Genomic DNA, 15,770 nt, shown 5'->3' with positions numbered 1-15,770 from the left:
GTTGTTGTAGTAGTAGTAGTAGTAGTAGTAGTAGTAGTTGTTGTTGTTGTTGCTTGTATGTGGTGTTGCAGAAATTGCGGTCTCTTAAAGACCCCAAAATAGTAGAATTTGCAAATGCATGTGGTTACTGCTCACTGACACAGTACAATCAACATTTTAAGCATGCCAGGCAGTCGTATGTGGCATGGATAGCAGACTTTCAGGTGTTAGCATGTAGATGACATTTTGAGTGTAAGCAATGCAGCACACCCTATGCAAGTGTAAGCAAAGTAGCATGTCCTATGTAGACACTTAAATATGTGATTTAGGGGTGTGACTAGCACCAAACTGGGCATTACAGACTGAGATGTACGCACATTTGGTCTTGATGTTAGATGATGTAGCACAAACTGCAGAATCAGATGTGTTGATTTTTGCAGTGCAAAATGTGTTTTCGGAGATATGGTAGAGGCCAAAATTGATCAGTCACAACAGGCTTTGGTGACTACATTGTCGAGTCAGTCTGGCAAGCTTACAGAAAGGGGCAAGGCATTCTTCCCTGGATTGCTGGTTATTACACAAGAGGAGGCAATGCCTCTGTTTCTTTGCAACTTGTCACACTTGGCATATGCCACGACATTTAGTGTTGTGTACAAGAAATGACAGCAGGCAGCATCATGAGATTATGTTTCAGTGTTGATGATGTGAGCACATGAGCAGCTTTCCTGGTGTGACCTTGCATATTTGGAAGCTTAGTTGCTTGATAGCTCTAGCCAAAATTCTTGTTTACTCGCCTTATGTTCACTTTCTTTTGTGTGTGAATGCTTTCTATTGCCATGCTCTCTTACTTTTGTGTTTGTCACTGATAATGCTTTCAGATTCTCTGCTCACTGGTTAGATTGACACTCTGTGTTTGTTCATGGTTCGTGGGTGCCATGGTACAACACAATCATTCTGAGCATCTTTTTGTGTACACTGTCACTGCACTACATGAGATATAACATACGTAATGAAACACTTAAGATTAACCATAATGGCATGGCAACATTGAATATATAGAATATTTTTTTGGAGCTCAAACAATAGTCAGAATGATGGGTTTCCAAATATTTATAAAAAATGAAAAGAAGGGACTGTGAAAAAAAGTATTAGATTTAATGAAGTCTGGCCCTATAAGGGAGTAGATGGCAGCCTTAAGGTAATTTATTAACTTTTGAAAAATATAGTTTAAGCTTTGAAGTGAGACTTCTCTTAAATGAGTGTTTTGATGAAAATAAGATGACTGTTGTTTCTTGATAATGCAATCTCTGTGCTTGCAGTTAACAAAAACTAACAACACTCAGGGGTATCTATCTCATTGCTTCAAGCACAAAAGCAGAAAATGTTCTTTTCTGTGATATTTAAAGGGAACTCTGCTTCATGTGATGTTAACTATGAGTAGCAAAAAAATTATAGAATGGCAAGCTTGGCCATTCACTTCTGAGTGAACACACTAATATACAAGAATGTGATCCAAACAGTAGTAATGTAGTGACTCTTCATTGTAAGCAGTCAGACATGACATTTGAAACTGTTCATACAATGATGAAAATTTTCTGATGATCATCTATTGGAAGAGTGGTGGTGTGTTCTATACTGAGATATGATTGTCATTGTTGTGACTTGGCAAGACAGCCAAGCCACTATGATTGGTAGCCGAAAAGCACGCATTTAGCTCACGCAGGCTGGCGTGAGGTCTGGAACATTTAAGGAAGTTGAGTCTAGTAAAAAAAAAGGTCGTAGCTGTTGGAATACTTAACTTTAATCCATAATTGGTGAACATCGGTCCGACGGTACATGCATCACAAGATAAATAGCAAATGATAATGGCGCCTTGCTAGGTCGTAGCAAATGACGTAGCTGAAGGCTATGCTAACTATCGTCTCGGCAAATGAGAGCATAATTTGTCAGTGAACCATCTCTAGCAAAGTCGGCTGTACAACTGGGCAAGTGCTAGGAAGTCTCTCTAGACCTGCCGTGTGGTGGCACTCGGTCTGCAATCACTGACAGTGGCGACACACGGGTCCGACGTATACTAGCGGACCGCGGCCGATTTAAATGCTACCACCTAGCAAGTGTGGGGTCTGGCGGTGACACCACAGTCATCATAATTCCAACCTCAAAAAAAGCAGTTGTTGACAGGTGTGAAAATTAATGAACTATCAGTTTAATAAGTCACAACTGCAAAATACTAACACAAATTCTTTACAGACAAAAGGAAAAACTGGTAGGAGCCGCCTCGGTGAAGATCAGTTTGTATTCCGTAGAAATGTTGGAACACATGAGGCAATACTGACCCTATGACTTATTTTAGAAGCTACATTAAAGAAATGCAAACCTACATTTCTAGCATTTGTAGACTTAGAGAAAGCTTTTGATAATGTTGACTGGAATACTCTCTTTCAAATTCTGTAGGTGGCAGGCGTCAAATACAGGGAGCGAAAGGCTATTTACAATTTGTACAGAAACCAAATGGCAGTTATAAGACTCAACAGGCATGGAAGGGAAGCAGTGGTTGGGAAGGAAGTGGGACAGGGTTGTAGCCTATCCCCGATGTCATTCAATCTGTATATTGAACAAGCAGTAAAGGAAACAAAAGAAAAGTTCGGAGTAGGAATTAAAATCCATGGAGATGAATAAAAAACTTTGTGGTTTGCCGATGGCATTGTAATTCTGTCAGAGACAACAAAGGACCTGAATGAGCAGTTGAACAGAATGGATTGTCTCTTGAAAGGAGGATATAAGATGAGCATCAACAACAGCAAAATGAGGATAATAGAATGTAGTCAAATTACCGTATTTACTCGAATCTAAGCCGCACTTTTTTTCCGGTTTTTGTAATCCAAAAAACCGCCTGCGGCTTAGAATCGAGTGCAAAGTAAGCGGAAGTTTTGAAAAATGTTGGTAGGTGCCGCCACAAATGACTTCTGCCGTCGAATATAATATATGTAGCGCTGCATAGTCATGCTTTGCAGGCACAAAGATAAATACTAGCGCCAAAATGTCCGCGTCAGTAAATAAATTTAAAAAAAGGGGTGGAAGACAAGCCTTCTTCTCCGCCCCGAGTTTCGACCACAGCATTTTATAAATTATCCAACGAAGTAAATACATATTCCGTATTGTTCATCTTCGAATGTAGCAGCATTTCAATCTAGTACGAAAATCCGACTGGCAAGACTGTTTGGGATGTTTGTCAATATGGCCAACACTACGTTCTGAATTTATTCCTACCTGTGAGAAGAGATGGTTGCTAATAGGAACTTTTATGAATTGTGAATCACATACAGTATTCTCTTCGCCATAAGAATAATACGAATATAAACATTTTGCCGTGTATTCTTTCGTGTTTGCTACTATCTCATTTAAATCCTATCTGCCGAATAAACTACGAAACTAGGGTGAGACAACAGCAAACGCGGAAGAATATACATATCATATCATGTTTATATTCGTATTATTCTTATGCCTAATAGTGATACAGGCAGAAATTGACTAGATTTTTAAATCTAAGATGACTCTAATTTCTGTGCAGAATGTAATGTACTAAAGAGGCGTCTGCAAAGATTTTGAAACGGAGAAAAATTTTTGCTAAACTCTCGTTCAGAACGTCTTCTATCAAAAGCAATATATTATTTGGTTCTTGTTGATCATTATCAAAGAAAGCAGCAGTGTAAGTAACAACAAATAGCAGTCTCTTGCCATTGTTTTGCTAATGAAACAATTCCTCTCTTTTTTAATTGTAAGCGGCGGTAGCGCGCACGAAAACAAGCCATGCCGCGAGCAGGGACAGGCCGTAAACACTCATTATCAGAATGCGACAAACAATTCATGACACAGTACAGTAATGCATTTTCAGCTTTGAGTGACGTAAACACCTATAACAAACAGAACGGCACTTACCAGATCAAAGCAAAATAAGCAATTAATTCAAACCAGACGAGGCACATGAAAAAGGATAGGTACCCGTATATATACGGACGGAGCGCGTGACGCATAGCAATCGCTACCTAGTAAAGCTTAACTGCTAAGCTTACGACTCGAGCCTACTGTAGCTGTATCATCATTCATTCGAACTAAATTGTGTCTCATATTACAATGGACCAACTTTGTTTCGATTTGGAGGTACGGCCTAAAACTTTTCTCTCCCCTTGAATTTCGAGTCTCAAATTTCAGGTGCGGCTTAGATTCGGGAAAATTTTTTTTTCTTGATTTCGAGTCTAATTTTTCAGGTGCGGCTTAGATTCGAGTAAATATGGTAAATCAGATGACTCTGAGGGAATTAGGTTAGGCATTGAGACTCTGAAAGTAGCAGATGAGTTTTGCTGTTTGGGGAGCAAAATAACTGAAGTTGGTCAAAGTAGAGAGGATATAAAATGTAGACTGGCAGTGACAAGGAAAGCTTTCCTGAAGAAGAAAAATTTGTTAACATTGAGTATAGATTTAAGTGTCAGGAAGTCTTTTCTGAAAGTATTTGTATGGATTGTAGCCATGGAAGTGAAACATGGACGAGAAATAGTTTAGAGAAGAAGAGAACAGAAGCTTTCAAAAGGTGGTGCTACAGAAGAATGCTGAAGTTGAGGTGGGTAGATCATGTAACTAATGAGGAAGTACTGAATAGAATTGGGAAGAAGAGGAAAGTATGGCACAACTTGACTAGAAGAAGGGATCAGTTGGTAGGATGTGTTCTGAGGCATCAAGGGATCACGAATTTAGTACTGAAGAGCAGCATGGAGGGTAAAAATCATAGAGGGAGACCAAGAGAAGAATACACTAAGTAGATTCAGAAGGATGTAGGTTGTAGCAGTTACTTGGAGATGAAGAAGCTTGCAGAGGATAGAGTAACATGGAGAGCTGCATCAAACCAGTCTCTGGACTGTGAATTACACAATGTCAATGCACATGGATTTTAAAGAATTGACCTTTCACAAAATACTAATTTTACTGTAGAACTTTCACAGAATGACAAGACTTTAGCTCACCATATTTAAGAAGCAGGCTCAGCACAGGAAATGCTTCCAGTAGCTCAGACTTGTGGTAGAGCAGGTATGAGACAGCACCCGTCGCTCGGTACTCTAGTCCTAGCGTCTCACTTTCGCATTCAATGAACTTCTTTAGCATATATGGATTGTCTTTCATCCATTCCAACAGTAGTGCAATCGATTTCACTCTGCAACACATGACAATGTCCATTCCTGTTCAAGAACTGCATTGTACTCAATACTCAAATGTTATACATAAAAAACAAAAACAACTGATGGTGGTGGTCCAATTAATTGACTCCTGCATTTCATAATTACCATGTTCAACTGTTAGCCTAATATCAATTCCATAATGTAGAACACAATCTTCTACAGGTCAAAACCTACTGGCTGACACATTTCTAGAAAATTCACAATGGATGACTGAAATATGGTATCAAAGTGTTATTCAGTCTAGTTAGATAGTGGTCACTTTTCTCTTTCTGTTACATAATCTGCCCAATTAATTTCCCAATGACAAATGATACTAGTGTCTCAGACAGTCAGCAATGATAACAAATTTGTGAAGAAAATTACACATATAAAAATTTTATTTCTGTGTGTTTGCATGAAATATCACTCACAAAAGATTAAAAAATGCTACACAACTGATATTTTGTCACTGTGCATCTTAGACAAAAGTCACAAAGTGTGCAAAGAACTGAGATTTTGGTTTGGGTGGTGAGCTGGCAATCATTCTTTAGATGTGCAATTTCAACATTATGTTGGTGTAATGGATCAGCAACTCTATGTATTACTTATTTAATTTTCTGTCACAGTTGCATAAATCTTTAAATGCCCAATTTTGAACATATGTGTTGATTTTGAAACCATTTCCTGCATCTCTAATATTTGAATGTAACATAATTCAAGTGAAAGATTCAAAAGACTTGTTTATACACCAGACCAACATCACAAATGATGTAGTTCTCATATTAACATAAAAGCTGAAACAATGTATTTACACCCCACTGACAAAGCTGACAGGACATACCTAAAATCTGCTTATGTTAAATGTCACACTGTGTGAGTATATACAAATGTGTATCTGTCATTAACATATATAACTGCTGTCATAGTCGACTCAAGTGAGAACAACATTCTATACCTGTCAATGATTCAAAGTAAAATTACTACCATAGTGGCATATGTATGTATTCAATGTTCTTTTTATAAGAAACAGACAAAAAGAAACATAAAAATGAATCTCAATGCAAGACTGTACACAATGTGAAATGGCTGCTTTGTTGCAGCTTTAGGAGCGTTAAGTATTTGAAATGGCCTCTTTTAACAAAAATTGACAGCACACTTTTCTTCAAAATCAAACTGAATATCCAGCACAATTTCAGCAGTTACAGTGAGATTGTGTTTAATCCCACAGTAAAAAGGGTTCTGTGGACCTCTTATGTCATCAGAAATACTGTTATTATGACAAAATCAGTTTCTTCATCAGTTTCATTATACTGGACAGTATCTAAAACCAGACAACTCATCAACATATGTCTTAATGTAACATTACTGTTTGGGATGTATTAGGGAATAAACAATACACTTATATGCATGATAGTGTATAATAATATATAACTCATATTGCCACATTATAGTATTTTTCACTATTATAAGTACTCATCTGAGAATGAAAAACATATACCAATGTAAAAAGTCACAGATCACTTTTCAACATTTTAAAGGACATTTTGAACATCACACAAGTCACTGTCATTAGGTCAGCAACTCTTCAGATCCAGACAAAAAGCTCGCTGAACTAAAATAGCAGTGGTAATGTTGCAGTAGTCTCCGGTCAATCCACATTACTTCCTTAGCCATCTAATCACATTGTATGGGTACCGGGTGAATCACTACAACTCTACGATAAAGAATCTAAAAAACCAATGGTAACATTTAAGTTCATTCCGATCGAAAAACTGAAGACCCAACATTCATTATGCAAGGTGATGCTCAGTGACCTTTTGGGAGTGCCGAGTTGTGATGCTAACAGATTATGCTCATGAAGAACAAAATCACCAGAGATGAAGAAACATTGCACTTACAGAATTATGATAAGGTGAGTTTTGAGTCTGAACATTCCTGAATAGTCAAAATGTAGATTTCACCAACACAGGTCTCCTCCAGGTGATCTATCCTTGGGAAACCTGTGTCGTACTGCAGGGTGAATATAAAGAGCAAGAAAAACTGCCAATGTTTCATGGCCACAGCTTCATTGTTTCAATGTGATTATTAAAACCTTAAGACAACCACTGGTATTTGGACTAAAGTAAGCTTACAGGCTACAGTCCAACTGCACTTACAGTTGCCATTTGAAGCTTAAATGACTTATTCATATCACTATTGCTGATATAGAGCTTATCATGTGACTGTTCTGCTGATTCCACTGTGAGTAGTATTTGATCTGGCATTTAAGTTGCTCAGACAGCAAGTAATCTTATTCCTTAGTGCTAAAATACAAATATTTAACAACGTAAAATAAAGGCTAGTTATATCAATGTAGAATCACAAATTTGATAAAAACTTACTGCATGCTATCAACTGCCAACATTATCGGACTAATACTTGAGCATGCTGCCACTATTTTCAAATCTGTCACAGGTATAAGGCATTCAACAAGTCTGCAAAAGAAAGCATTAATAAATGTAAACAAATGCTGATTATGGAGTTATTTCTAATGTCTCTCATTCATCCAGCTGCATAAAACAAGTTTAGAAATGAACAAAAAAGATACTCAGAAAAATTTTCACATCATAAATAATTTTAAATATACACAGAAAATACCTAAAAAGATAAAAATACAATGAAAGAGCCAATGAACTAATGGTTGTGAGCATAAAAGCTGTGGGGTGAGATTAGAACGGCAGTTTCCCTCTGCAGAGCACGTGGCTGGCGGTTGCTAGGGGGCCGTGGCGAGTGGCTAGCATTATGCAGCCTTGGAAAACCCTGAGTCGACACTAGGCAGAGGTGCATAGGGTCGTGTTTGCATGCTTGGAGAAATTTATATGCCAGAGAAAAGTTGATAAAAACAAAACTAATAGTGACACGGAGTTGTGAGTTGGCACTCATGAACAGAAAAATATGTAAAGCTAAATTATCTAGATGCACCACAAAAATATATAACAGTTTAAAAGTTATTGTCATCTAAAAAAATTGTGGAGGGGGGCAGGGGGCAGATACATAAAATTGGACCTTAAATTGTTATTGCCCATTCGTAATTTTGTCAAACATTGATTTGAGTTAGACAGCTATTTCGAGGGTGCACAGGGTGGCCATCTTTGTGGACAGTTGAGTTTGAGCGAGGCTAAGAGCCAGACGTGCTGCCCGTTTGGTGGTAGTAGTAGGTTGGCAGCCACATTCGAGTCAAGTATCCACATAGTGACATTCAATAACAATCACGTTGAGCGCAATATAGTGGTTTAGGACAGCAGACAAGAGTTCATTTTGTGAACTGTGAACAGGCTGTTGAGTGCAGTGATTACAACATATGAATTATATAGTGAAGTGTTAAGGCATCAGTTATTAATGGGACCCCCTATTGTAAGAGCCCCTCAGACTGATTTTTAAGAGTTTCGTGAATATACTGAAGAAAAATAAACTATGTGTTCAAATTATATATCAACATGAGTGACTCAATATTTTAAATTTCACTGCAATACCTGCCTGCATTGTTTTATTATATTTTACTTCAGCTTAAAAATTGAGTTTACAACAGGTGTGAGCTGGCAGCGTAAGATGAAAAACATAGCCAAACATCGAGACCAGCCACATCTCTGGGGCACTCAATTAAGCTGAGTGTAATAAATATATATTTTTTCATGCCATAGCATGTGGGGGCTCAAGCCAAACTATTCAAACTTCAATGCCCAGTACCATCGAAGTATGGGGTTTCTTGTCCGGGATTGTCTTAACTGAATAGGCTCATAGGCAGTGCAGGATTGTGTTTGAAAGTGAAGAAGACTGGGAGAAATGTGTTGCCAATCACCAAGCAGTACACTGAGTCCGACGTTGACCATCAAAGCGGGAGTTGAAGTGCCGCTGGCTGCCAAACGTCAATGCACCGACTTTTCCGCCGCACTCCAGAGCTGGTGGACACTTCTACCACTAACTTGCAAGCCATTCCACGCCACACCACACCTCACGGCATGGCAGCCTACAGAATCGGGCAGTAGTTGTCATGCAGCAGCAGTCTCAACAAAGGTAAGTGTTGGCAGCAGGCACATTACTTTCTCAGTTCTCTATCTCACAGCCAGTTTAGTTATGGAGCCCGAATTTAGCAAGATGATGATTCAGAAGTCAGCTAGTGATATTAAGTTTGCAGGGAGAGGGAGTGAGCTTCAGAACCCACATGGACAGGGGGAAGAAGCAGAAGCTAATGTAGTAGTGGGCAAAAATCAGAGAATGAAATGATCAATTGGGGAATTTATCAGAAAAATTGGAGGAGGTAGAAGGAAATTTGAATGCTAATATCGATGCAGTTGCTGTTAAATTAAGGGGTAGAATTTATTCAGGCAAGCAGTTGTGTGACACAAGGATGAGACAAGGCTAGCTCGGATTGGTGTGGATCGGAAGATTGTGGCTAGTTGTGATAAAACCAGAGCTTTATTATTAGGTCAACTGGCAGAGACAGCTGGCAATCTAAGAAAGGAAATTAAAAATGTGGATGCTGTTACTGTAAGGAGTAATGCAGAAAATGACAAAGTTAACAGTAGATTAAGTAATGTAGAATTATGTGGGGCTAATGGAAGTATGTGATGGCCTATGCTACAAGTACCCAGTGGCAAGACTTTTTCAGGTGAAAGCAAGTACCATGCTGTAGGTTTTCTGGCAACATGCAAGGATTATTTTATTGGTGGTATCACTGACAACAGAAAAATTAAACTGGTGAAAAGATTGTTGGAGGGTTCTGCTCAGACATGGGCAAATCAGTGTAGTGAACAATTTAAATCATATGGTATATTTGAACAGATGTTTCTAAATAGGCATTGCAGCCAAGCAAAACAATGCAGATTACAGAATGATTTTTTGAATGGGCCAGTTTACAGAGAGGGTAGGCCAAACTATGAGAGAATTTTGTCAGGAGGAATTATGAAAGTTGGTGCATTTGGATAGGCCATTGGAAATTTTGACTGAGATTTCTACCCTACGGAGAAGGTTACCCAAAAATGTACAGTGGGAACTGGCGAATTATCCAACAGAATCTACAGAAAATTTCTTGGATATTATTGAGAGGATGGACCAGGCAAAGTGCTACATGCCAAACTCTGGGGTAATAATTCAGCGAATAATCAGTGGAATAATGGAGAGAGAAGAAATAATGTGAGTTGGGGTAATAACAACCATGATTCAAGCAGGTAAGGAAAACAGAATGGTAATTGGAGAGAAAACAGAGATAGAATTCAAAATGAAACTTGTAGGTATAACACGGAAAGATTTAATGATGATGTCAGGTACCAGAGAGGTGCATGGGGAAATGGAAACAGGAGTGATCAAAGGCCAACACTACACTTTGGTGTAGTGAGACTCATATTCATAATACTGAAGTTATTTGGAATGCTAGTTACAAATGTATCATTTTGTATACAGCCCTTGTTATGTATTACACCATGATCTTCGACAGATTCCATTTGCACAGTGGTATTATTTCCAAATGTCTAGTGACAAAACTGATGATAATAATATTTTAGAAATCACAGGAATGTACATCAGTGGCAATGAAATTTTCAGTCAGGCCTGGAGGTGCGCTCCGATAGCCACAAAAAGCAAGTAATCTAAGACTGAGTCCTGGTCTGGCACAAATTTTAAATTGTCACTGCTTATTCTGAACATATTTATACTGAAATGGCTGCAGAATGTGAACTACATATTCATGAAGCAAACCTCGTTAACAGATTAAATATTTTCTTCATGAACTTATGTGCAGGAATCTTATTACAAGTTACAGATCAAATAGATGCTGCAGTGTTCCCCTTTCATATTTTTACCATGAAATATCTTCACCATAAAATAAAATCAAACAATGGAAAATACAGGATTGAATGTAACAATATAATGAAATTAGACAACAGCAGCAGGGCATTATGGGAGAGGCAACTGGGTGGGGATAAGGAGGAGGCTGGGGTGGGGAGGGGGAGGGATAGCTGGGTCGGGTTGGGATCATTAAAGAGCTGCTGGGAGCATGCAGGGATGAGGTGGAGAGTGGGGCAACTAGATGCAGTCGGGAGGTTAGACAGAGGGCGGGGGAGAGAGGTAGGGGTTGCGGAAAATGAGGGAAGTAAAAAGACAGGGTGCATTGGTGGAATAGAGGGCTATGTAGAGCTGTAACGGGAACATGGAAGGGGTAGATCAGTAAGGACAATGACTAACGAAAGTTGGGACCAAGAGGGTTACGGGAACATACAACATACTGCAAGGAGAATTCCCACCTGCGCAGTTCGAGAAGGTTGGTGTTGGTGGAGAGGATTCAGATGTCACAGGCTGTGAAGCAGTCATTGAAATGAAGGACGCTTTGTTGGGCAGCATTCTCAGCAACAGTGTGGGCCAGTTGCTTTTTGGCCACAATTTATTGGTGGTCATTGATGTGACCAAACAACTTGTTGGTTGTCATGCCCATGTAGAACACAGTAGAGTGGTTCCAGCTTAGCTTGTGGATCATATGATTGGTTTCACAAGTAAACCTGCCTTGGATGGGATAGGGGATGTTTGTGACAAGACTGGAGAACATGGTGGTGGGAGGATGTATGGGGCAGGTATTGCATCTATGTCTATACAGGATAAGAGCCATGAGACACGAGGTTGGGATCAGGGGCCGTGTAGGGACAGACGAGGAAGGACATTTCTCATTTCAGGGCACAACGAGAGATAGTTGAAACCCTGGCAGGGAATGTAATTCAGTTGCTCTGGTCCTGGGTGGTACTGTGCCACAAGGGGAAAGCTCTTTTGTGGACAGACGGCGGAGCTTTCAGAGGTTTTAGGTGACTGGAAAGATAAGGAATGGGAGATCTCTTTTTGCACAAAGTTGGGAGAGTAATTATGATTTGTAAAGGCCTCAGTGAGACTCTCGGTATATTTTGAGAGGACGTTTCTGGTGTTGCTGGTGGTTGGTCGGTTTGATATGGACAGATGTACTGGTATAGCCATCTTTGAGGTGGAAGTAACGTCAGGAAAGGCAGCTTGATTGGTAGAATAGGATCAGGTGAAGTGAATGGGGGAGAAGGAATCGAGGTTCTGGAGAAATGTGGATAGGGTGTCCTCACCCTCAATCCAGATCACAAAGATGTCATCCATGAACCTGAACCAGGTGAAGGTTTTGGGATTCCGGGTGTTTAGGAAGGATTCCTCTAGCTGGCCCATGAATAGGTAGGCACAACATTGTGCCATATGGGTGACCATAACTGCACCCTGGATCTGTTTGTAGGTAATGCCTTTAAAGGAGAAGTAATTGTGGATGAGGATGTAGTTGGTCATGGTGACTACGAAGGTGGCAGTAGGTTTGGAATCCATTGGGCATGGGAAAGGTAGTGTTCAATAGCAGTAAGGCGATGGGTATTAGGGATGTTAGTGTAAAGGGAAGTGGCATCAATAGTGATGAGTAGGGCATCATGTGGTAAAAGGACAGGAACTATGGGGAGTCGGTGGAGGAAATGGTTGGTATCTTTTATGTAGGAGGGTAGGTTGTAGGTAACTGGCTGAATGGATTGGTCTATGAGAGCAGAGATGCTCTCAGTGGGGGCACAGTAACAGGCCACAATGAGGCGTCAGGGTGATTGGGTTTATGGACTTCAGGAAGCATATTGAAGGTATGAGTGTGGGGAATGGGAGGAGTGAGGAGAGAGATGGACTCTGGGGAGAAGTCCTGAGATGGGCTAAGGATTTGAGTAGAGACTGGAGATCCTGCTGGATTTCTGGAATGGGGTCACTGTGGTACTTTTTGTAGGTGGATGAATCTGACAGTTGGCAGAGTCCTTCTGTCAGGTAATCCTTGTGATCTAAAACAACAGTGATGGAGCCTTTGTCAGCACGTATGATTATAATGTCAGGATCTGTTTTTAGGTAGTGGATTGCAGATATTTCTGTGGATGTAAGATTGATTTGCATGTTGAGCCATTTGGGGAATAATCATGAGGCAAAGTCTGAGATTAAGATAATCAGGAAACTTAACAAGGGGTGATTTGGGGGCAGTGGAGGTGGATCCTGATTGGATGGAGGAGTGAACTGAGTCAGGCAGTGTTCATTGGTCTTTGGTTGAGTCTTATCGGTATGGTTGGTGGCGAAAAAGATATCTGTACATTTCTTCAATGCATCTGTACATATGGATTAAATTACAAAGAGGACTAATTCATCAATTACAACTTGAGCTTGATCTTAAATTCTTCCATTAAGTTAGGGTAGGTAATGAACTTTTCTACTTATACTAAATTACACTAGTCTTCCTTTAAAAATGTATATACCCAACTGTATCATTTAACAGATTCAAAACAGTACAAAATTCCTCTGTTCTAAACCCACACCAATTATAGTTAGCACACTACAGAAAATCATACAATCATCCATAAAATCTTACATGCTGTTCATATACTTCAGAATGTAACTTCAATGTTAAACTAGAAACTGCAAACCGAATTTGAAAATGTTGTCATTTATTTCTACTTCTCTTGATTTCATTTATTTCTACTTCTCTTGATGTGGGTCAATTAAGTGTTGCTCTGACTTGGCATCTGTTACCCTTAACTTTTCATTTGCCTCAACACTGGCTCACTCAACCTAAACACTTTGAGCACCTAAAATTGCATTTAATTCCACCTTTAACTCACTTTCTTGGGCCCTGTACTTAAGTTTGCTTTTAAGTGTTTGCTAAAACTTGTAAACAAATTTATTAAGTGTTCCTCCATGACTCTCATCAGCACTGACAGAGTTTAAAATTACAGTGGAGACTCCATTAACCAGACTAATCATTGAAAGTAATTCAGACAATAAAAAACCTGGATAACTGTATGTATCAAGAAAAGCAATTTTTCTGCAATTACCTATAGAAATATTATTTACGTTGCCAAAGTATAGTTATCTTTTTGGCCATTGTCAAATGGTTACTTTTCTAGGATTACTACATAATGTTAGGTGTTTATTTGAAACAACAAAAACAAATTAATCTTATTAAAATCACCAAAAATCAATGTTTATGAAGAGATTAGAGACATTTTTCATAAGTGTGTACATATTTTCCAGAAGGCACTAAAATACTGAAACCTTAGTTACAAAATACTGAACAAAAGTCACATAGTGCAGTCAAAGTAGTTTAGTTTTGTTTAAAACACACTGAAAAAAAAATCACAACAAAAGAAAAGACTTACTGCAAAGTGATGATATTTTGGGAATACATCTGTCTAGGCAACATATACTGGTGATTAACATTACAAGTTCACAGGTTAATTTAAGAGCGAGATAAGCCATTGCAAATGTGTAATGCTGGTACATTAATAACCAGTGTAATTGCCAGAACATTGAATGCAAGCATGCATATGTGCATGCATTGTGCTGTATAGGTGCCAGATGACAGTTTGCGTGATGGAGTGCCATGTCTGTTGCACTTGGTCACTCAATACAGGGACGGTTAATGCTGTTTGTGAATGATGCTGGAATAGTCATCTGATGATGTCGCATCTGTGCTTGAAATAGAGACAGATCTGGTGATTAAGCAGGTCAAGGCAATATGTTGATACCCTGTAGAATATGTTGGGTTACAACAGCGGTATAAGGTGGGTGTCATCCCATTGGAAAACACCCCCTGAAATGCTGTTCATCAATGGCAGCACAACAGGTCTAATCACCAGATTGACATACAACTTTGCAGTCGGAGATCGTGGGATAACCATGACAGTGTTCCTGCTGTCATACATAATTGTACCCCAAACCACAACTCCAGGTGTAGGTCCCATGTGTCTAGCATGCAGAAAGGGTAGTTGCAGGCCCTCAACTGGTCCCCTCCTAACCAACCCATAGACATCACTGACACTGCGGCAGAATCAGCTTTCATCAGAAAATACAACAGACCTCCACCCTGCCCTCCAATTACTTCTCACTTGACCCCAATGAAGTTGCTAATGGCAGTGGTTTGTGAGTGTGCTGAGATACCACACAAGAAGAGATTGTAACAGTTGGTACTAGAGATACAATAGGCGTCCGTCTGCAGCAGGAACATCGCTGCATGCAAACCAATCACACTGCCTGTGAGAATCACACTCACTGTAGTGGCACCATCACTGGGAAGAGAGATGAGTGTCTGAGTAACCATGCATGAGCAGAAGTTGTAAGTTGCAAGTTGTCAGTAACTCCGAGTCTTGCTAGGGAGTTCTGGAGAACATTAGTCATGTCTTCGAATCTTTGAGTCTGACAGAAACAGTGGCCAACAGGCAGTGGTTAGTCTTCAGTAGAAACACAACAGTGCATAGAATTATCATGTATGGAGAGAAGCCACCTGCCTATATATTCAACTAAGCACTGTTAGTTTGGAACTGTTGTCTGAATACCACATCAAGACAGAAAATCAGCTTTCTTCCAACTTTAGTTCCGAGAACATTATTTAGTTTTTGTTCATGGAACTGTAGCCAATGCAGGACAGATAGGCTAAACCTGCATTCTACAAATGCTGTAACCCCAAGTCCACAACAGTTTAATGTGTCTGGATTGGAGCTGTCCGATTTGTAACAGTTCCTGTTGTCAATGTGGCGC

General features: G+C 39.5%; 1 protein-coding gene across 4 annotated transcripts in view; it reads right to left on the bottom strand.

Moving 5' to 3' along the window:
- The window catches only part of LOC126469313 (ankyrin repeat and SOCS box protein 3-like), a 318,803-nt gene that overhangs the window by 177,476 nt on the left and 125,557 nt on the right, over positions 1–15,770 (bottom strand). For all 4 annotated transcript variants that reach the window (XM_050096625.1, XM_050096623.1, XM_050096624.1 and 1 more), the window contains exons 7-8: positions 7,571–7,663; positions 4,998–5,185 (exon numbers count right to left, since the gene is read on the bottom strand). In XM_050096625.1, the coding sequence (XP_049952582.1) occupies positions 4,998–5,185; positions 7,571–7,663 (281 nt within the window). The remainder of the gene's footprint in view (positions 1–4,997; positions 5,186–7,570; positions 7,664–15,770) is intronic.

Source organism: Schistocerca serialis, chromosome 1 (assembly GCF_023864345.2).
Source record: "Schistocerca serialis cubense isolate TAMUIC-IGC-003099 chromosome 1, iqSchSeri2.2, whole genome shotgun sequence".
NCBI classification, from domain to species: Eukaryota; Metazoa; Arthropoda; class Insecta; order Orthoptera; family Acrididae; genus Schistocerca; species Schistocerca serialis.
The sequence above is the reverse complement of the archived record's forward strand: the minus strand, read 5'-3'. Positions and strand labels throughout refer to the sequence as shown.